Source organism: Diospyros lotus, chromosome 6 (assembly GCF_014633365.1).
Source record: "Diospyros lotus cultivar Yz01 chromosome 6, ASM1463336v1, whole genome shotgun sequence".
Classification (NCBI taxonomy): Eukaryota; Viridiplantae; Streptophyta; class Magnoliopsida; order Ericales; family Ebenaceae; genus Diospyros; species Diospyros lotus.
In genome coordinates, this window is record NC_068343.1 from 30,042,341 (window position 1) to 30,065,825 (window position 23,485).

The following is a 23,485-nucleotide window of genomic DNA, read 5'->3' on the forward strand; positions in this document are numbered from 1 at the left end:
AAATTATGTAAAAAAATAATAAATTATGACTGATTGCAACATTTTAAAAGTGCAAGGGAATTTTTTGATGCAATCAAAAACACAGGAGGTAAGTTATACATGACTCTAAGTGCAAGGAGATTTCATATAATTTACCCTAAATTTATTGAGTGTATACTTACGGATATTTTTGTTAATAAACCTAAGCGGACAAATTCAAAAAGTGATCTCAGATCGAGACGCGTTTTTCAAGAAGAAACTGTGGGTGAATGGCCAAAGAAACATTACTAATAGCAAAAGGGTAAATAGGCATAGTTTGAGGGGCAAATTGGTCCAAGGCAAATATGGATTAATTCATTGGAGAGAAGTTACAGTGGGACTAGAAAGGCAGGCATATAAGTTAATTATTTCCTCCCCTTTAGGTTAGTTAATTACATGCATATTACGTATTTAATTAATGATATCCATACATGGTCTATGGAATGTAATTAGAAATTGCTCGGAATAATATAATGGCTTGCATGTAGGGGGCCCTAGGGGAGAAAATGCAAGCATGCAGGGGGAACTAGGGGAGAAAATGGCTTGCATGCAGGGGGCCCTAGGGGAGAAAATGGCTTGCATGCATGTGCAACACAATGGCATTATTCTTTCTGATTCACTTCAATAATGTGATTACGATGATATTTTTACAATAATGTGAAAGTCTGCCAAATTTACTTCAGTGCCACTTTTCATGACATATTGTCAGCTAAGTCATGACACATAAATTAGGCGTTGGATAGGACCCCTCACCAACCCCATCACTCTGGTTTTTTATTGCTGCTCTGTTTGATGTTAATAGGTGGGAAGCAAATTTTCTTACCGCTTTTTCTTGAAAAACCAAAAAGTCTTGAACCCTTGTCTGCATCGATTAAGATAAGAAATGTCTGACATGAACGTATCAAAGCCCATGCATAGAACCCCCGCTGAACACGCTCTTTGAACACCCCCCCCCCCTCCCCCCATCCCCACATACATACATGTATCCATATATATATAATTTTATATTTTTTAAATATTACTTTAACAGAATTTATATTTTTTTTTATATTTTTTTACCTATATTTATTAGATAAAAATATAACCAAATCGATCAAATTATTAAGAGAAATATGACGTGATTTAATTTTTTTTTTTTTTGAGGGGAGGGAATAAGGGGTTTAATTAGAGAGGAATTTTAAGTTTATTAATGGCTTAATGACGTCAATATTAGGTAACATAAATGGTTTGATATTTTTAATTTTTTTAACTTTTTAATCTGTTTGATTTGAGTATCTATTTGATTGAGTTAGTTCAATTTAAAAAAAAAAAATTAGTCTGTTCAATTTGAGTAATTTGATAGATTCGGTTACATTTTTATCTAATTAACACAGTTAAAAAAGACATAAAATATATATAAATTTTGTTATGATTAAAAAAATAAATAAATTATTATTTATGATTATAATTGTAATCATTAAAGTAACTATAACTTTAACTAAACAAATCAGAATTAACAATTTATTTAGATAATAATTTATATTTGATACTTTAATTTCTATTTTTTAAATCAAACTTCAATTATTTATTATTTTAATTAAATTATTTTAAAACTAAATGAATAACCCTTAATTACAAGCTCTAAAATATAAAATATTAGCAAATTAGTTGATAATTTTGGTTATTTTTTTAAGATTTTATTTAATTTTTTAATTATGTGCAGTCAATTTGATTTTTAAGGACTTAATTAAAAACAAAAATATGAGTAGGACTTATTTTAAAAAATACAAAAAAAAAAAAATCAGTAGTCAATTTAAGTATTATTATTATTATTTGGTATTAAAAAAAATTAAAACTTAAATCTTAAAAATAGAGATTTATAATAATACCAACTAAACTAGAATTATCGTTTTGTTTTCTTTTATTAACTATTATTATAAGATGGAATTAACAGTAATAGATTAAAAAATAAAAATAAAATCTTAGATAAATTCAGCCTACTATGTCAACAAGTAGTGAATTAAGCCTATCACAAAATAACACATTTGATTAATTTTGGTAAGTAAAATTTGTGATAATAATTAATATAGTTATGTGTAATTTTGTGATAAACTTATTCCAGTATACTAAGATTATCTAAAAAAAATATTAAAAATATGTTTCTTTCTATAAAGAGATGGAAAAGATTTTGTGAAGGACAATATTTTTTTTTCTCTAATTTAAAATTTTTTAATTTATTATTTATATTTAAAAGTAAGTAAAATTTTAAATTTTTTATTTATTTTTAATTTAGAGATGATAGAACTTATGTTTATATTTTATTAAATAATTATTTTTTATATTAAAATTATATTTAAGATAGAAAAAAATAAATTAAAAATCAAACTTGAAGGTAGAGGAAGCTAAGAAAATATTAATGGTGGGATCTTCTCCCACCTCCAGCGTAAGAAAGAATTAAGATTTCAACGTTTGCATGGGAATATTTCTGTACTTCATCCTGAAGAGAAAATGCCTACTAAATATTTCGATGTCATATTAAAAGTCAACGAGAGTATTTCCACTTCTGGACAGGTTACGTTAAGGATTCAGCAAGATAACCTCTACTTGGTCGGCTTCAAAAATGCCAGTGATCATTGGTTAGAATTTGGCAATAGTTCATCAAATAAGCTAATTACTGGATCCACCTTTCTGGGTTACAACGGTAGCTACATCAGTTTGCAAGGAAATGCAGCCAATAGACAGAACATATCTCTTGGTAAGAAGAAACTCAAACAAGCTGTGAAGGACCTTGCTACCTCCACTGATACTCGAAGAAGGGCTGAGGGATTGACCATTGTGATTCAGATGATATCTGAATCAATGAGATTTAGAAATATCTCTACATTTCTATCCAATATATCCAATGAGTCAGGGCTTTGTCCTCCTACACACGTGCTAGAACAAGAGAACTCATGGGCACATATTTCTGAAGAATTGTTACATAGCGACGCATGTTATAATCATAAATTCAAACCTCCAGATCGCCAAACAGGAATTACCAGTCGAAGTGAGGCGATTAAAGCAATTGGCATGATCAAATATTTCAATTTTTCAGGGTGCAAATGTGGAAGCAAAAAATGAAGGAGAGTACCCTCAACCATATACCCAACGTTGGAGGTAGCATAACATAACATGAATAAGGTAGGTCTATAAATAACTAAATAAATAATTTCATGTTATTAATTAATATGCTTTGGTGGTGACTTTGTAGTTTATTTTGTGTTTAAGTTTACCTCTTATTGAGGTCGGTGCTTGATCTAGTTAGTGTGAAAGTTTGTAATTTTTTTTATGTTTATGTATGAATAAAGTAGTTTCTAATGCTTTTTTATGTTTATATATGAATAAAGAAGTTTGTAATATTTTTCTTCGTTAATTTATATATGAATAAAAAAATTTAGGTTGCGTTCTCTTTACTTTTTAATTTTTAATTTTCTATTTTGATAGTCTGTTTTTAAAAAATAAAAAAGGCGTTTTCTTTGTTATTTTGAAAACTATTTCTCAAAACAAAAAATTAGAAAACACGTTCTTTTTGAAATTTTGAAAATATTTTTTAATGATATTTTATTCAATAAATTTGATTATTCAGTAAATTATAAATATTTAATGTTAATATATTATTAAGAATATATATACATTTTAAAGTTAATGAATTTTATAATATTTTTTCTATTACAATAATAAAATATGAATAAATAAATAAATAAACGTGTTTTGAGGTTATAGTTTGTTTTGATTGAATACAATCAAAACAACTTTTTGTTGTTTTGAGTTTTTTTTATAATTTTTTTTTCAAAAATACATTTTTAAAAACAGTAAAGAGAACGCAACCTAAGTTTTGCTTAATTTCTAGCATTTGATCTTCACTTTCGGTGGAGTCTTTGATTAAATTCCTCTTTGATTTATTTTTTTTTTCCAAAATGTCAAGGAAAAACCAATCCACCTAAATGCTTAAACTGTAGATGAGGTCCCATGAAATATTTAATGTTAATCATTTTTATTATTCTCCAAGCTAACAACAAAATATACTATTTGATCCCTCTATTAGTCAAAAAAAAACTTGTAACTCGCAAGCCCATTTGGACAAAACACATCCCACTAACTCTATAACTAACTCTATATGCTAAAACTCTTAATTTAATTAAAAATTAGAACAATGAAGTTGGAACTCACTATCATTTAGTCATAAAGGTTATGATACCATTTATAACAATCCAACCTAAAGACACTATTGGTCTGTTTAGCGTCATAGCCCCAAAACTGCTTAAGACCTTCTTAAAAGATAAGCTTGCATCCTTGAGCTTATAAATCTTTATCATACTCCCTCGTAACCAATATGGGATTTGGTTGTAACAATCTTCTCTTATTAAACTGGCGACATCCTAATTATTATAAATATAGGCTTAAACTTTTGTCTCGAGTAGTATATATAATATACTAGTAAGGGTAACCTTTCCTTTAGTATACATATTGGTCACCAATACCATTTCAGAGAACTAAGAGAACTAATCTGCCTAAAATGTTTAAGTTATTAGGTGAGTCCACATGAACTAATTTTAACCACATCTTTAAAAAAAAAAAGTTGCCTATCCTTAATTAACATATGTGGCTAACTATGTGAAAGAAGACAAGAACGTAATTATAATATGATGTATTGACATTTTTCATTTATTTCTTTTCAATTATATAATAAAATATTAATATAATATAAAGTTAAATGTACTTGAGATGTATGAACTTTTGTGACTATTTTTTTTTTTTATGCATTAACTTTAAGTTTTGTTATTTGAGTGTGGCATTTTTATATATTAAAAAATATTTTACACATCATACTTATTGCCCCTAATTATTTATATTTCATTACAATAATATGAAAAGAAAATGTGTTTACATGCCTTAAATATTTTATTTTGGTAGTACTCTTGTTATATGTATTTCATGTATCACTCTACACGGGCCGGACTCGGTTCGATGGACCGACCCAATCACCTGAAGCCAAGAAGGCCCATACGACCTCGCCAAAGAAAGTCCAGCCACCACCGAAGTTCGAATCCCGTAAAGCAAGCACCTTGCGAGCTCCTGATAAAACCCCTAGCGAGCTCTCGACGATCGACTAACGGGCTCGCTATAAAACCCTCAGTAACCATTAGCTCGCATAAGTGGTAAAGCTGCTGAGAAGTTAAAGGTAGGGACTATTCACTTTACCTGCAACAGCTCATACCCCTCGTAATGAGGATCCCACTCCCGATTTTGTGTAGACGATAAGGGCTGTTTGTCCCCCATTATACAATCATTGTATTTCTATATGTTATCTAAATTGTAAAAGCCCCTTAGTATAAAGAAGAATCGTAGATATCATGAGGGGCAGTGACAGGGAGAATAATTAGATACCGCCATTCTGAGAGAATAATCAAAGTGTGGTCGTGGAGTAGGCATCGTTCTGGTCGAACCACGTAAAAATTTTGGTGTTGACTCACGTTTAAAACTTTGGTTCCTTTCTTCTTCTTGGTATTTTGGATTTACTCACCGCGGCCCAAAACGAATCACAGTTGGCTGAAATTGAACGTCGACATTTTGGCGCTAGAGGAAGGGGCCGCTCTGATCAATAGCCAAGGCAAGAGGGAGGAATACTCGAAGTTCCGGGGCAACGATCGACCCACCAGAAAACCCCCGCGATCGATCGCGAAATTTTCCATCAAATGGAGGGCCCGTTGCTTTGACAGCAGATGTCCCTTTACCACCGCCTACCGAAGGCGCCACCAGCATACCACCACGGTTCCCTGTTCAACCCACGAACCCAATCGCTGGCGCAGGGGCAATCCAGGACTGGCAGCAACGCTAGGAGGCGTTAGAGAATACAGTAATGCAGCTCGCTAACGCGGTCAGGATTTTGGCCCAAGCTCAAGCACAAGCTGCCCACGATCCACCGGCGTCGCCTCGTAGGGTCCGCCAACCACGGGAAGAGAGATCTCCACCTGTAGAAGAGGATATCGGGGATAATTATCCATTCCCAAATCACCACTCCTCGGTCCGAGAAAGAAGTAGGCGGTCGCAGGCCCAGCAATCAGCATGCCCGGACTCGATCGTGGAGGAGCTATATTAAAGGGTACGACAGTTGGAAGAACGATAAGGAGTCCGCAGCTAGAATAATGGCCATGGGGACATGACACCATTCACCAGGGAGATTGAGCTTGAACCCCTCCCCCGGAGATTTAAGGTCCCAAGCATGCCGCAATACAATGGGGACAGTGACCCCTATGATTACCTGAATACGTACAATGTGCAAATGGATCTACAGACAACCAGCTCGCTGGCTAAATGTCTCGCCTTCCCGACAATCTTGGGTGACATCTCCCGAGCTTGGTTCAGGAGTCTTCCGCCTCGCAACATCAACAGCTGGGAGGAATGCCAACAGAGGTTCCTTAACCAATACAGGGCTCCAAGGAGGCTGCTCGCGCCACTTTGTCACCTCGCCATAGTATTCCAAAAAGAAAACGATCCCCTGAGGGATTACATTGCCAGATTCAGACGCGAGGTAAGCAACGTCGAGGATCCCTCTGATGAAAGTATCCTGACGGTGATCTCCGCCAGCCTTTGAAAAGACGGGAAGCTCTATGAGAGCATTTACAGAACCCCGGTTAAAGACCTGGGGGAATTCTATGAACGAGCTTCTAAGGAGATTCGATAGGAAGACGCCTTCGGGTCAAAGAAACCCATCGGGTTGAGAGAAGAAGCTGGGGGCTCCAACCAGAATAAGAGAAGGCATAATGGAGACGCCGAAAAGGAAGCTCGAGGGGAGCACTCAAACAGTGAAGTTTTCAAGCGAACTCACAAGGCGGATGGAGATGAGCGACCTCGTAGATCGTAGCACTTTGGCAGCTACTGTGCCTTGTCTGACCCCCAAGAAAGGATCTTCACCATGGAAAGGAACAAAGAGGAGTTCGGGAAGCCCAACCCGTTGAGAACTCCCAACAAATTCTGAAACAAGGAAAAAATTTTCGCATACCACAACGAGGTGGGTCACAACACCTTTGAATGTTGGGCCCTAAGGGACGCCATTGAAGATCTGATAAGAAGAGGTCACTTGAAAGATTACGTGGTGCGACCGACCAATCAACCAAGCCAGCCACCGGCACAGCAGTCACCCCCCTCCGATGATGAGCGCTTACCGACTATGCGAACTATCTACACGATTCATGGTGGACCTCACCTTGCGGGATCCTCCCACAAATCCCGCGAGAAGTACGTACGTGAAACTAACCATGTCTTGTTGGCGAGGTTGGACGAACAGTCAGTTCCCGTGAAGCGATCTAGGGGTAACCCAACTCCGGAGAACATGATTTTCTCGGAAGAAGAGGTTACAGATGTCCATTGACTGCACAACGATGCGCTCATTATACGAGCCCAGATCGGCAACTCCGAAGTGCTAAGGATAATGGTGGACATGGGCAGCTCGGTAAATGTAATGTACAGGGCGTGCTTCGGCCAGATGGGTTTGGGACCAGAACAGTTAAGCTCGTCCCCTAAGCCACTCTATGGATTCACGGGGGACGTAGTGATTCCTGTCGGTCAGATCAGCCTTCCCTTTACCATTGGTAATGCAAATCGCCAGGCTACTACTTTGACGGAGTTCCTAATTATAGACTGCCCCTCAGCATACAACGTCGTGCTCGGAAGACCGGCAATGAACTACCTGGATCTAGTCACTTCAACCAGGTCGCTTACAGTGAAATTCCCGACCCCCAATGGAGTAGGATATGTATGAGGCGAACAGCACCTCGCAAGACGTTGTTATGAAGACGCCCTGAAAATGGGAGCAAAAGGAAAGAAAGTGAATATCATCGCAAAAGATGGCCCCCGACTGACCAGTTAATGGGAGGCTAATCACGACCTAGATCCCCGCGAGGTCGATTGCGACAGATCCGCCGATCCTGTGGAAGAGCTCGAAGATATCTCAGTCAGCAAGGTAGATAAGGAAATGTGCCTCAAGCTAGGAAAAAATCTAGCCCCCTAGGTAAAATCCCAACTTGCCAATTTTCTTAAAGCTAACCTCGATGTTTTCGCATGGAAACACGAGGATATGGTGGGAATTGCCCCAGAAATCATGTCACTCAAGCTTAACATAGATCCGAGCTACAAGCCAGTGCGCCACAAGAGGAGGCTAATGACTCCAGAGCGTTATGTCGCTCTTAAAGAAGAAGTGGACAAGTTCTTGGCAAACAATTTTATCATGGAGGCCCACTATCTGATCTGGGTGGCCAACTCGGTCCTGGTAAAAAAGAAAAATGAGAAGTGGAGGACCTGCATCAACTTAACCGACCTGAACAAGGCTTGTCCCAAGGACAGTTTTCCTCTCCCTAGAATCGATTAGCTCGTGGATGCAACAGCTAGTCACCAACTCCTCAGTTTCATGGATGCCTATTCAGGCTAAAACCAGATCCCCATGAACCCCACCAACCAAGAGCACACCTCGTTCATTACCGACCAGAGGCTTTATTGTTATAAGGTCATGCCTTTTGGATTGAAGAATGCTGGTGCGACCTACCAAAGGCTAGTAAATACTATGTTTGAAATGCTAATCGGCAGAACCATGGAAGTGTACATCGACGACATGCTGGTGAAATCTGAGCAAGTAACAGACCATGTTTCCGACTTGAGAGAAATGTTTGGAGTCCTCAGGAGCTATCAAATGAAGCTCAATCCACTCAAGTGCGCCTTTGGGGTAGCCTTTGAAAAATTTCTTGGATTCATGGTAAAAAACAGAGGAATCAAAGCCAACCCGGATAAAATAAAGGCCTTGCTCGGCATGAGGTCGCCCGTAAGGAAGAAGGAGGTGCAGAGCCTCAACGGGCAGGTCATGGCTTTGAGCCATTTCATTTCTAAGGCAACCGATAAGTGCGCCCCATTCTTTGAGCTTCTCAAAAAGGCGCAAGACTTCGGATGGACAGAAGAATGTGAATCTGCATTCCAACAGCTAAAGGAATACATGGGACGGACCCCACTACTTGCCAAACCCAAGGAGGGAGAGAAGTTGACCTTGTACTTGGGAGTATCCCAATAAGCTCTCAGTGTGGCCCTCGTCTGGGGGGAAGAAGGGGTGCAGCACCCCATATATTACGTCTCCAAAAGCTTGATTGATGTAGAAACAAAGTACGCACTGATTGAAAAATTGGCTTACTATTTAATAATGGCATCAAGGAAGCTGTGACCTTATTTTCAAGCTCATGAGATCGAAGTCCTAACCAAGTACCCCTTGAAGCAAATCTTGCGAAAGCCAGATACCTCGGGTCACTTGCTAAAATGGTCTATCGAGCTCGCTTAGTTCGACACAAAGTACAAACCAAGGACGATAATAAAGGGACAGGCGTTGGCAGACTTCATTGGTGAGTTCATTGGACCAATTAACGAAGAAGCGGAGAACTTGAAAGAACCATCCTGGGAATTATACGTCGACAGATCATCAAGTGAACAAGGAGCGGGAGCTGGGGTTATGTTAATAAGCCTCGAGGGTCACAAAATCCTCTGCGCCCTGAGGTTCGGGTTCTCGACCACCAATAATGAATCCGAGTACGAAGCCTTATTAGTAGGGCTCCGCTTGGCAAAGGAAATACGAGCTGAATCTATGGAGATCTTCAGTGACTCTCAGCTGGTTGTCAACCAAGTACGGGGAGAATACCAGGCCAGAGATACAAAGATGGTAGCATACATACAAAAGGTACGCGAACTCTTAGCCACTTTTGAGAAATATGAAGTGCGCCAAATTTCGCGTTCCCAAAACTCTCATGCAGACGCATTAGCTCGCCTAGCGACTTCCCGGGACAGAGAACTCTTGGGGACATACCCCTGGATTTTTTAGCTGCCCCGAGCACAGAACAACGAGCTGAACGCTGGCGATCACGGTGTCCCAAAACTCATGGATGATTCTTGTTCTGGAATATTTGCAAGATGGGAAACTACCGGAAGACAAGCTGGAAGCACGTCGGCTGCGAGCTCAAGCAGCTCGATACTGCATCTATGATGACAGACTGTACAGGAGAGGGTTCTCAGCCCCACTCTTGAGGTGCATTGACGGCACCGACTGCCGGACCGTGTTGGAAGAAATTCAAGTAGGCCACTGCTGTAATCATGCAGGGGCACTCTCACTAGCACAAAAGACCATCTGGCAAAGGTTTTATTGGCCCACTATAAAGCAAGACGCCATAGAGATGGTTAATAAATGCAAAAAGTGCCAAAGGTTCGCCAAGGTTCCGCGAGCTCTGCCAGCTTACCTACAGTAGATGAGCAGCCCGTGGCCCTTTGCCATTTGGGGCATGGATCTAATCGGGCCACTCCTAATGGCTCGCGGAGGGTGCAAGCATGCCATAGTGGCAGTTGACTACTTCACCAAATGGGCAGAGGCCAAAGAACTCAGGCAGATCACCAGTGCGAAGGCACAAGTGTTTACATGGGATAACATAATTTGCAGGTTTGAAGTGCCGAAGAAAATAATAACGGACAACAAAACCCAATTCACCAGCAAGCAATTCATCCAATTCTGCGAGTCAATGGGGATCCGAAAAGTTTTACCACTGTTGATCACCCCCAGGCCAATGGGCAGGTTGAAGCTGTCAACAAAATAATCAAGCTGACCCTGAAAACAAAACTTGAAGCTAGAAAGGGGGCTTGGGTGGACGAATTGCAAATAGTGTTATGGGCTTATCGAACAACAGCTTGAAGCAGCACTGGACAAACCCCATTCTCAATGGCGTATGGGTCGAAGGCTATGATCCCCGCTGAAAATGAAGTGGCCAGCCATCGAAGGGCCACCTTCAGCTCAGATCGCAATGACGAGCTGCTAGCGACTAATCTGGACTTGCTTGAGGAATCGAGAGATGTAGCTCACGTAAGGGTTGCTGTCTATCAACAAAGGGTGGCACGATACTACAACAGGAAGGTCCGAATACGACGTTACAACGTCGGAGACCCGGTACTACGTCTGGTACTCCCAGGAACTCGGGCGATAAGCAATGACACCCTAGGCCCTAACTGGGAAGGTTCATTTATCATCAAGGAAAATCTGAGTAACGGAGCATATCATCTGACAAACATGGACGGTTTTCCTCTCCCACGAGCTTGGAACGCGGAACAGCTTCATCCGTACTTCAAATAAATGTAATTGTTCTTGCCTATGCTTAGTCTTTTTATTACGAGTAACCTTCATGGTTCTAGTTAGAATCTATGACCTTTCATTGCAGTTTATTCTTATCGGTATTCGTTTGAATACCCCCAAAATGAGGGATTGGGAAGCTATGGTTTGTGAGCTGGGGCCCAAATAACTTAGCCACTGCGTTGCGGCTTACGGCTTGACTGAGCATTCACCTTGGTCCCCCCCTCAGGTCGTGGACCGCGAGCTGAGAACCATTCATCTTGACTTAATGTCATGGTTTGGAACCTACTAAGCGGCCACTTCCACAAGTAACTCCGAGCTAGGGTTTACTAGCCAAGGTCCTTTTATCCTGGCTTAAGCCATGGCCTGCGACCTACCTGGGTGTTCCCTTTCGGTTCGATTAAAACTTGTAGAAGCCACTATGTGTTAGCTGAGGCCGTAAGGCGACCTACCTGGACACATATCTCGGCCATGCAAGTCAACGAAATAACAAGCTATGACATGTTAGCTGGGGTCGCCCTATGACCCATCTAAACATATAACTTGGCAGTACAAATTGAGTTTTCACTAACTGGGGTCCTTTTATCTTGGCTTAAGCCATGGTCTACGACCTACCTGAGTGTTCACTCCCAATTTATTAAAACTTGTGAAAAGCCTTAATATGCTAGTCAAGGTCGCGACACAATCTCATATCCTAGCAAATTTTTCAAACTGTGTCAGCTGAGGTCCGTCTTAATTCGCCTAAATAAGACTATTCGGGACCTACAGGACACACGTCCTGATCGTCTATCAGGAGCTGCTCAGCCAGCTTATGTTAGCCAAGATAGCAAAATGATCTGCCTTTACATACACCTCGGTAAGGTTCTCGTTATTTTGTAGAGACATGCTGGTTGGGGGTTTCCCGAAATTGCCTAAGTATAAGTATTCGCATTGATTATTACAACTGTCATTGATGAGCCATTTCGAGCATGTTAGATTGGGAGCTGGGAAAACTCTGGATCTATCTAGACTTATGCTCAAACGATTCACTCCCAAGTTATATTCTTGAAGACTTCTTCTGATGTTAGTATACGAAAGTTTACTGAAGTTATTTTCAAGTTAGATCATGAAGATTGGTTCAAGAATCGCTATGCCAGAACCTCATCAAAATTAGCTTGAGTTCACAAAGGAATTTAAGGCGAGATACACAAGTACAGTAGAAATACCGCTTTCATTGAATAAATGTTCGGATTACAAAAAAAAAAAAAAAATACACGTTTGAATCCTAGCTAAGAGGGGCGACTGCTTCAACGGGTTCGACCTTGGCGGGCTGGACGACGATAGATAGGGTTGGTTGAGTTTCGGCGGCCCCGGCTTAACAGACCTCGGCAACTTTCGTAGAATGCGCCTCGATAGTCTCACCAAGCTGAACCTCGACGACCCTAGATGGCTCGACCTCGACCTGGGCAGCCTGCGTCGCGACCTCAGACGAATCAAGCGGAATGGCATCGTCAGGGTCCTCTGCAGCCTCGGCAGCATACCGTTTCACCTCTTCGATGACCTGCGCGCCAAAGAAGGAGAAATCCATCTCGGGATGGTTCACCCAAACGGTGTACAGGAACGTCGAACAGGTGTCGGATCTGACTTCTCGGCGCAGAGAGTCCATCCACGCTCCCACCTCCGCCTTGATATCATCGATGGTCCTCTTCGAAAGCTACTTGCATCGGGCAGCCCGATTATCCGCCTGACTTCGCTCCTCCCTTGCCGTCTTCAACTCCGCCTCAACCAATTTTAGTTGGTCCTAAGCCTTCCGCAGCTCCCCTTTCGCTTTGTTCAGCTCACCAGTAAGCCCGGAGTTGGCGAGCTCCTACATGTTCTTCAATCTGCAAAGCTCCTCATCGAGATGTTTATTTTTCTAAACTTCCATCCTCAAACGCGTCAGGGAGCCCTCCACCTCCTTTTGGGTAGCAAGGAGCTCAACCTGGAGAGCTTTCTTCTCATCCGAGAGCTTCGTTATTTCAGCTTTTGAGCATTCTTCTCGTCCTCAAGCTTCGATATTTCAGCCTGAAGCGACATTCTCACCATCTAAAGCTGCTCTTCAAAATCCTTGTACTGAGATTGGAGCTTCATGGCAGCAAGGGAAGCCTACGAAAGGAGAAAGGTTAACGCATTAAAAAGCAGACTAAGGAACCAAGGTACGAAAAATCCTCACTTACCACCAGGCTATGACGGGCTATGAAATCACAGAGAGGGATCCCCTTTAGCCTTGAGTCATTGAAGGGCTTCGAGGTCGCGCCCAAGAAGTCGGGCATGAAGTTTAGGAGGGAGCTAAAGAAGACCCCCTCCTGGCAAGGCCTCTAGGGCCAACTCCTTCCCAGGAACCCTAGCCCGTTTGGCCCTGATGTCCTCCCTCTACTACGGCTGGTCAGGCCTCCTCTTTGAACCCACAACAGGAGCATCCCGAACCTCCGCTGCGACCTCCTTCCCACGGGCCCCACTCGAACTGTGGTCACGGGAGGCAGGGGCCCGATGCCCTGGCTGCTGATGGGTTTGCTTTTGCTATTGCGGTTGATGGGGCGGAGCTCTTTGCCGCTACTCCTGCTAATCACCCCGCGGCTGCTGAGTCTGCTATTGCTGTTGCTGGGGACGTAGTTGCAGCTGCGACTGTTCTGACCTACCACCCCGTGAGCTAGAGCTCGTGGCTGAGGACAAGGTAGTTCCCGATCTCGCCCTAGATCGCTTTGGCTGGAGGAGGTCGAGGTTAACCATGCTTTCATCTTGATCGGCTTCTCCTCTTGAACTACTCGACTCTGCGACCTGAAAAGCAGAGGGGGGATCTCCGCGCCCAAATCCCTGATATGGTCCCCTTGGACGGTCTCGATGCCGAGAGGAGGGGCAAGCTCGTTTTCTCAGAGCAGCTCATCTGAAAGCTCAAGAATCTCCGAACTCAACCTCGTAGCCACAAACTTGTCGAGGACGTTGGTCTCCTCAACCGATAAAATTGGTTTCTTGCCCCCAAAATCTGCCTCAAAAGGCGAGCAAGTTAAAACACGTACTCGAGAAAAAAGAAGGACCCGTGCAAGCTGATATTCTCTTACCAGGGGTCAGTATGAAGCTATAGTTCCTAAGTAGGGAAAGCGAAGGGCAAGACACGAAGAACCAACTAGACTTGTAATCGCCCACGTTAGACTTCCCCTTCGCTTTACCCTGAGGAAGTGCGGCCTTATACGGGGAAGGACGAGCTGCCAGGTAGTACAGCCCGTCCTTGGCATTTTTAAAGGAATATAGAAATTTTATTAGTTTCGGCAAAGGAAGAGGAAGTTTATTTTTGAGGAATAAGATGGCCAAAGAAGTGAGTTGGGCATACGAGTTCGGTGTTAATTGAAAGGGGGCGAGCTTGACGTCGTTCAGAAGGACAATAAGGTATGGAGCTACAGGGAACCTAAGGCCAGACTTGAGGTGCTAGGGGCTAATGGCTACGAAATTGGATGAAAGATAGGCTGCGTGGGAGCTCAGAGCGGGGATGTATACTCGGCAACTCCTGGGGAGACGAAACTCCCGAGTACAAGCCATCACCTAGTGAGGTTTGGCTTTGGATGGGAATCTCTTAAAGACCGCGCGTTCATTACTCCCTTCAGCGATTTGATCTTGGACCTCCAGCTCAGTTTCTGAGGAGGTCAGGATGACGACCTCCCTAGACCGCGAGCTCGCACCCTCAAGGTTTTGACCCTCCATGACAAGGCAGGTCGCAAGTTGCGAACCAGATCTCAAGAAACTAGAAAAACCCTAAAAATGTCCCCTGAATCTTTCTGGCTGAGCGCTTTGCAACGGGGTGTCGCCTAAGGCGAAGGGGCTGCAGCCACAAGCCTGATATTCCATGGGAAGCTAATCCTAAGGTCATCATGCCCAAAAGCTCAGCAAACGCCGAACCAAATCGTGTCGCTTCCCCAAAAAAAAAAAAAATTAATGAAGGCAACATTGATCGGCAAGGCTAGAGAAACCACCGACGGCTAATCGACGATGGACGGCCTAACGAGAAGAAGAAGAAAAAGAAAAGCAAATAAAGTCACGACAAAACTTACCAAACACTAAGCCTGACGTCTGTATGAAGACTCGTATCAAGCACCAAGCAGGAACAGTCGGCGTTTGAGAAAACGACAATAGTGGAAGGCTCGAGAGAGGAGGACGAAAGTTGAAAGAGGTTTTGAAAAAAGCGTGAAAGAGGGAAAGGGGGGGACACCCCCTACTATTTATACTAATGGCCCAATCGATCCCAGTCATGGGATCAAAAGACAACTTATCACATGCTCCGCATCCAGCAGCCGCACGATAGCTTGTGGGTCCCACAGGCATAGTTATGTGCCGTAATGGGGGAACGTGCCCGCTAAATGTGCAATAGGCAAGGCGTACTGCGTGGAACGGCAAGATTCAATGTAATTAGGTAGAAGTTGGAGGGATGGAAGAACAGTTGGCACGCGTCAGCTCCTAGTGCAAAGATCGCACCGTGAACTAGGGGGCTTATGTTATATGTATTTCCTGTATCACTCCACACGGGTTGGACTCGGTTCGATGGACCGGCCCAATCACCCAAAGCCAAGAAGGCCCAGACGACCTCGCTAAGGAAAGTCCAGCCACCACCGAAGTTCGAAGCCCATAAGGCAAGCACCTTGCGAGCTTCTGATAAAACCCCTAGCGAGCTCTCGACGATCGACTAACGGGCTCGCTATAAAACCCTCAGTTCGCTGTACTACCTACGTCGCTGGCCTAGAACCATCATCTTGCATAAGTGGTAAAGCAGCTGAGAAGTTAGAGGTAGGGACTATTCACTTTACCTGCAACAGCCCATGCCCCTCGTAATGAGGATCCCACTCCCGGTTTTGTGTAGACGAGAAGGGCTGTTTGTCCCCCATTATACAATCATTGTATTTCTATATGTTATCTAAATTGTAAAATCCCTCAGTATAAAGAAGAATCGTAGATATCATGAAGGGCAGGGACAGGGACAGGGAGAATAATAAGATTTGCCATCAAGTCGACTCGGCCGCGGTTTTGTCAACTCTGCGCATGCTTCGCTTTTTCGGCCATAACTTTTGATGTAGAACTCGGAATTGCAATCTGTTTGAAGCGTCATAAACTAGACTTCAAGTTATTTAATTTGATATATAATATGATATATTTTGGTTATTTTTTGAGTGGTTTAAGGCTTTTCTAATCCTATATTACCCATAATGAGCATGATTTGGGACGTTGTTACATTATGTTTTTGGTTGGCATGTCCGCGGAAATCCCTTATCTTGTGTGATGCATTGATATCATTATCTCAGCGCCTATTATTATTATTTTGGCACGGCAGCTAAGTTTCGCAAGTGTGAAAGGGGATATCCCATTGAGCGCCTAGTGCGGGTGAGGTGGCCATAAACCTGGCAAGCGATGCTCTTGCCACTGAGGTGGCTGATGAATTTGATATATATGTATTCATTCTTGTCATGGATGTGGAGGCCTAGAGGGCCAATGTGGGCATGTATTTTTCTATCATTACACCAAATTGCATGAGCATGAGTTGGTGACTTTCTGTGCTATGAGTCACATATGGAAAGAAATGGGTTTTTATGCCATTATTCAAATTGAGCTAATGTCACTCTATGAGTTGCATGTGTGCCTTGTTGCTAAGTAAGGAGATACCAATTATTGAGGTATTAATGATGTAGAAGGCATGATTAAACATTTTCTTCTAAATGTTGGGTAATGGTCTTCCATTGATTCCTATCTTATGCATGCCTTCAGGAAGTGATCGTATCATCATCTCCTTTTTCTATATTATGCTTGCTGACCCTTGTGGCTCACTTGTTTGCTTGTTGTCATTCCAGGTAAGGGAAAATCTATAGCAGAAGGGGAGTCTAGTGGGTCTTGAAATGGATTTTAGTTGTGTACAGAGATCTACCCCGACCTAAAGATTTTGGGATTTGTGTGGAGGGCCGGTGTTGGAAGCTATTTACTTTTTTGTATGTTATTGGCACCTTTGTTTATTTTATGAATTATATGGCTTGTAAGCCTAGAGAAATGTTGTAAGAATGGTTAACGCTCATGTTAGAAGTGAGCTTGTTTATTATAAGAAGTTTTGGTTATGTTTGCTTCTGTATTCCATTTTGAAAGGGCCTTCTTTCGGATATCCTATGCTAGCAGGTATATCTGGAAGGTGAAGGCAATAGTGGATTGGCCAAGGCCAACATCAGTGACTGGCATTAGGAGTTTCTTAGGATTGGCGGGTTACTACCGAAAATTCATTGAAGGTTTTGCTCGCCTATCATTGCCCATGACTGGATTGACTCAGAAAGGAGTCAAGTTTGATTGGAATGAAGCTTGTGAGGAGTGCTTCCAAGAGTTGAAGAAGAGGTTGACAACGACTCCAGTGTTAGCAATTCCAAGAAGTGGGGAGAAGTTTATTATTTATAGTGATGCTTCGCATTCAGGTTTGGGGTGCATGTTAATGCAGGATGGGCGAGTTAATGCCTATGCTTCGAGACAACTAAAGAAGCATGAAATGAATTACCCCACACACGACTTGGAGTTGGCAGCGGTAGTGTTTGCACTTAAGATTTGGAGGCATTATCTAGATGGGGAGAAGGTGAAAATTTATACAGATCATAAGAGTTTAAAGTACCTCCTTTCCCAGAAAGAGTTGAATATGAGGTAGAGACGGTGGATTGAGTTATTTAAGGATTTTGACTGTGAGATTTTATACCACCCAGGGAAAGCTAATGTAGTGGCCGATGCTCTAACCCGTCGTGGAGCATCTATGGCAGCTTTGATGGTCCAGGAGTGGATTTTATTAAGACAGATGGGTGAGATGTCTATCTCTTCCTCTAAAGAGAGCCCTGTGGTATATTGTGCATATATGAAGGTGCAGTTAGATTTGATTGAGCATATTCGGTCGCAACAGCCTAAGGATGAGAAGCTGGCTCAGATTCTATCCGACGTGGAGAGATTTTCTTCCGTGGGATTCAGTTTGAGAGGTGATGGTTTATTGACATTCCGAGGTCGTGTTTGTGTGCTTGACGATGAAGGAATAAGGAGAGAGATTTTGTCCGAAGCCCATAAGACCAATTATACCATCCACCCCGGTGTGACAAAAATGTATCAAGACTTACGTCGACAGTTTTGGTGGGATGGAATGAAAAAAGATGTAGTAAAATTTGTATCTTGTTGCTTGGTATGTCAGCAAGTTAAGGCTGAACATCAGAAACCAGCAGGTCTATTGCAATCATTGCCCATTCCAGAGTGGAAGTGGGACAACATTTATATGGACTTCATGACGGGTTTGCCTAGAATGAAAAAGGAACATGATGCCATTTGGGTAATAGTGGACAGGCTAACAAAATCAGCCCACTTTTTACCAATTAAAAAGACACATCCCTTAAGTAAATTGGCAAAGATGTACATCGAAGAAATTGTAAGGTTACATGGGATTCCAACAAGCATTGTGTCAAATAGGGATCCTCGATTTACATCTCATTTTTGGGAGGTGTTGCATGAAGCCTTGGGAACAAAATTAAAGTTTAGTATTGTATTTCATCCGCAGACTGACGATTAGACGGAAAGGACAATCCAAACAATGGAGGATATGTTAAGGGCGTGTACATTGGATTTTTATGGCAGTTGGGATAACCACTTACCATTGGTAGAGTTTGCCTATAACAATAGCTATCACTCCAGTATTGGTATGCCGCCCTATGAGGCACTGTATGGCTGGCTGTGTAGGTCGCTTATTTGTTGGGAAGAGTTTGGGGATAGAGCATTATTGGGGCAGGAGATAATTGAGAAAACTTCAAAGAAAATTAAGACTATTAGGGCACGAATGAAAGTGACCCAGGATCGGCAAAAGAGTTACGCAGATAAGAGAAAGCGTGACTTGGAGTTTTCTGTAGGAGATCATGTATGGCTGAGAGTGATGCCCATGAAAGGCATGCACAGATTTGGGATTTTGGGGAAACTCAGTCCCAGGTATGTTGGGCCTTTTGAGATTCTGGAGCGAGCTGGATCGTTGGCATACAGGTTGGCCTTGCTATCACAGTTAGCCGGCGTTCATAACGTCTTCCATGTATCTATGTTGAGGAAGTACGTGCCGGATCCCCAGCACATCATCGACTATCAGACCATTGAGATTGGGGAGGATGTGGCATATGAGGAGATGCCAGTTAGCATTTTGGAGCGAAAAGAGAAAGTATTAAGAAACCAGTCAATTCCTTTTGTGAAGGTGCAGTGGCAGCGTCATTCCATAGACGAGGCTACTTGGGAGCATGAGGATGAGATGCGGCGTCTTTTTCCCTAGCTATTTGCTTGACCAGTTACGAATTTGGAGGACCAAATTCTTTTAAGGAGGGGGGGAGAAACTGTAACGACCCGTTTAAATGGGTCTTAGATGATATTTGCATTTTTGAGTGTTGAGCATTTCATGTGGGCTTTAATTGTTATATGCAATTTATAAAAATAAAGTGATATTTGTGGTTTAATTTTTTTTGCTTGAAAATGAATTATTGTATGTGTGATAATTAAGGCATATAATGGTGGTTTTAAAGTGGGCTTGGACCAAGGGTTTGTAGCCCAAAGAAAGTGATGGGATGAAAGATTTTATGGGCCTAGAATGGATGGGCTCTTGAGTGAGCTTGGGCCATTTATAAGTGGGCCTTTGCATATATATATGTGTGTGTGTAAATTGGTGGTTAAAAGAAAATGAATAAGGAAAATGGAAATAAAGGCTAAAAGTTTAAAATGGGCTTCATAAAGTGAAGCGTGTGTGTGGTGTAAGAGGGCAAAAGAGGGAAGAAAAGTAGGATTTGGTGAGTTTTGGTGGCTGCGAGAATGCAAGCCATGCTTTCTTGTTTTCTTCCCCAATCTTCCTCTCTCTCTCTCTCTCTCTCTCTTTCTCTCTCTCTTTCTCTCGGCAGCCCTTGCTTCTTTTTCTTCATCTTCTTCATTCCTTCATCTTCTTCCATTGTTGGTTGAGAAGCAAGCTCAAGTGGAGGGTCTTCATCATTCTCTTGGTTTTCTTCATCAAGAAAAGGCAAGCATCCATCTCTATTTCTTCTATTTTTGTTGCAAGCATCCTCTACACTCTCCTATCTTTTGATGCAAAAATTATATCTTTATGTTTAGTCAAGTCGCTATGTTCATATCTTCAATGGTGTTTTGAAGCTTGAGTTGTGTGGGTTGTTTCCCCCTTTTTCCAAAAGAAATATGGGTTTCTTTTAATGGCTTCATTGAGTCTTGTTCTTGGTCTCTTTGGGGCTTGTTCTTCCCCATTTTTCATTCATGGAATGGCAACTTGGGGGTTAGGAGGTTTTCCATGGGTGTTGTAGGTGTTTTTGTATGCTTTTTGTGCATTTCAAGTTGCACCGAGTTGACTTGGTTGGGGGTTAAGTCGACTCGGCCGAAGCTTGTGTTTTTGGGGCCTTTTTGGGTGTTTTCGGCCAAGTCGACTCGACCGGGAGGTCCAGTCGACTCGGTTTTGGGTGAGTCGACTTGGGCCAAGTCAACTCGGATTTGCCATCAAGTCGACTCGGCCACGGTTTTGTCAACTCTGCGCATGCTTCACCTTTTCAGCCATAACTTTTGACGTAGAACTCGGAATTGCAATCCGTTTGAATCTTCGTAAACTAGACTTCAAGGGATTTAATTTGATATATAATATGATATATTTTGGTTATGTTTTGAGTGGTTTAATACTTTCCTAATCCTATATTACCCATAAAGAGCATTATTTGGGACGTTGTTACATTATGTTTTTGGTTGGCATGTCCGCGGAAATCCCTTATCTTGTGTGATGCATTTCTATCATTATCTTAGTGCCTCTTATTATTATTTTTGCATGGCGATTAAGTTCCACAAGTGTGAGAGGGGATATCCCATTGAGCGCCTAGCGTGGGTGAGGTGGCCATAAACCTGGCAGGCGATGCTCTTGCCACTGAGTTGGCTGATGAATTTGATATATATGTATTCATTCTTGTCATGGATGTGGAGGCCTAGAGGGCCAATGTGGGCATGTATTTTTCTATCATTATACCAAATTGCATGAGCATGAGTTGGTGACTTTTTGTGCTATGAGTCACATATGGAAAGAAATGGGTTTTTATGCCATTATTCAAATTGAGCTAATGTCACTCTATGAGTTGCATGTGTGCCTTGTTGCTAAGTAAAGAGATACCAATTATTGAAGTATTAATGATGTAGAAGGCATGATTAAACATTTTGTTCTAAATGTTGGGTAGTGGTCTTCCATTGATTCCTATCTTATGCATACCTTCAGGTAGTGATCGTATCATCATCTCTTTTTCTATATTATGCTTGCTGACCCTTGTGGCTCACTTGTTTGCTTGTTGTCATTCCAGGTAAGGGAAAATCTATAGCAGAAGGGGAGTCTAGTGGGGCTTGAAATGGATTTTCGTCGTGTACAGAGATCTCCCTCGACCTAGAGATTTTGGGATTTGTGTGGAGGGCCGGTGTTAGAAGCTATTTACTTTTTTGTATGTTATTGGCGCCTTTGTTTATTTTATGAATTGTATGGCTTGTAAGCCTAGAGAAATGTTGTAAGAATGGTTAACGCTCATGTTAGAAGTGAGCTTGTTTATTATAAGAAGTTTTGGTTATGTTTGCTTCTGTATTCCATTTTGAAAGGACCTTCTTTCGGATGTCCTATGCTAGCAGGTATATCCGGAAGCGGGCCCTGACACACTCACTGTTTACTTTTAATATGAATGGAGGTCAAAGAAGTTTTATTTTCATTTGATTTTTAAATATCTTTTTAGTGTAAAAATTATTACTATTTAAAATACGATAGAAATTATTAATTGATAGTTTTATTTTTTATTTTCTTTATGTTTATTGGTGGTTGTTTTATTAACTTTTTATAGTAAAAATATATTCTGTGAAGATAATGATACATCAGAAGAGATTTCAAGTGGGAATTAGTTTTTTGCTCTATTTGCATGGATCCTTGAGTTTTAAGAAAAAAATATTTTTTTTTGTTTATTGTAATAAATTGTTTTGTTTCTTTTGATCTCTCAAACTTTATATTTTAATTAAAAATTTATTATCGTTAAGAGATTATCATATTTTGTAGTTGATTAAATTTTAATTTTTTTAATTTAATAAAATGATAAAAATATTTTATAAAAAATATATTTCTTATTTTTTTATAAAAAAAATTAACACTCAAGACACAACACCAAAAGCCTAAGCCCTCAAATTGATTGAGCCTGCTCAGGCATCCCCCTCAAACGCAAGAATCTTGGCTTTGTCACCTCTGGCAACAACAACCCAACAAGTTCTTCAAGTTCTCTATTTTGTGGCCAAACCCTTGCATCTTGTCCCTTTCATCTACGCTTTCCTCTGCCTCCTCCTCCTCCTCACCTGCCAGTCCCGCCTCTTCATCACCAACGTCTGTTTGTCCTGAGTGGCCTCACTGGTCTGTTCGTTTGCATCTGAAGTTTTTTCTTTATCTTTTATTTTTTAAAAAAACATTACTTCATCGAGTCAATTAAACTCAGCCGAGTCACCAGTTTTTGCTAAAATTGATTGAGTCAAACCGGTCATGCCTGATCCGAGAAGTAACTCTGACCAATTACCAAGTCGGTCCATTGGTCGAACTGGCTTGGCCAGTCTGAGTTTAATAACACTACATGTACATCCATATAGGTTTTATCCACTAATTTTTACATTTATTTCAAAACAATAACTACAGCTTATAATGACGAGATGCAAACCATTTGTAAATGTAAAGGCGTTTTAGTGACTATACTATCACTAAAACGTATAGTGACATGATGAAAATCGTGGGTAAATATATAGGTGTTTTAGTAACGATTTAGTATCTGTCACTAGAGATTATAGTGACATAACAAAAACTGTGGGTACAGCTAGTCAATCTTAGGGAAAAAAGTATAGATTGGTTTAGGTTTTGTGAGATACACTCATGATTTTTTCTTTTACCCTCTCCTACTAGAGAAATCAGATTTAGAGATAGAACTAATTCCATATCTCAAATTCCATCTCGAATTGAGATGAAAACTGAGACGAATCACTTGTGTTAGACATGAGAAGTTACTTTTACTTATTAGAGCTGGAATTAGATATAAATTCATCCGAAGTAAATCGTCTCTAATTCCATTTCAATTTAGTCAATTAATTATTTTTTTAAATCAAAAATATTTAGAGATGAAAAGTTTATGTCTCTAAATTATAAATGTTATTTTTTTTAATTTAAAAAAATGTTAGAGATGAAAAACTTTCACCTCTAAATGATAAATTTACTTTTTAATTTAGAAAAACATT

General features: G+C 41.1%; 1 protein-coding gene across 1 annotated transcript; it reads left to right on the forward strand.

Moving 5' to 3' along the window:
- The first annotated feature begins 2,505 nt into the window (after positions 1-2,505).
- Positions 2,506-3,117, forward strand: LOC127804458 (protein synthesis inhibitor II-like). The gene has a single exon (XM_052341322.1). It carries the CDS (start codon positions 2,506-2,508, stop codon positions 3,115-3,117), a length of 612 nt encoding a protein of 203 aa, XP_052197282.1.
- The last annotated feature ends 20,368 nt before the right edge of the window (positions 3,118-23,485 follow it).

Coding starts and splice junctions, on each gene's coding strand:
- LOC127804458 (XM_052341322.1), top strand. CDS start 2,506: ATGCCTACTAAATATTTCGATGTCATATTAAAAGTCAACGAGAGTATT.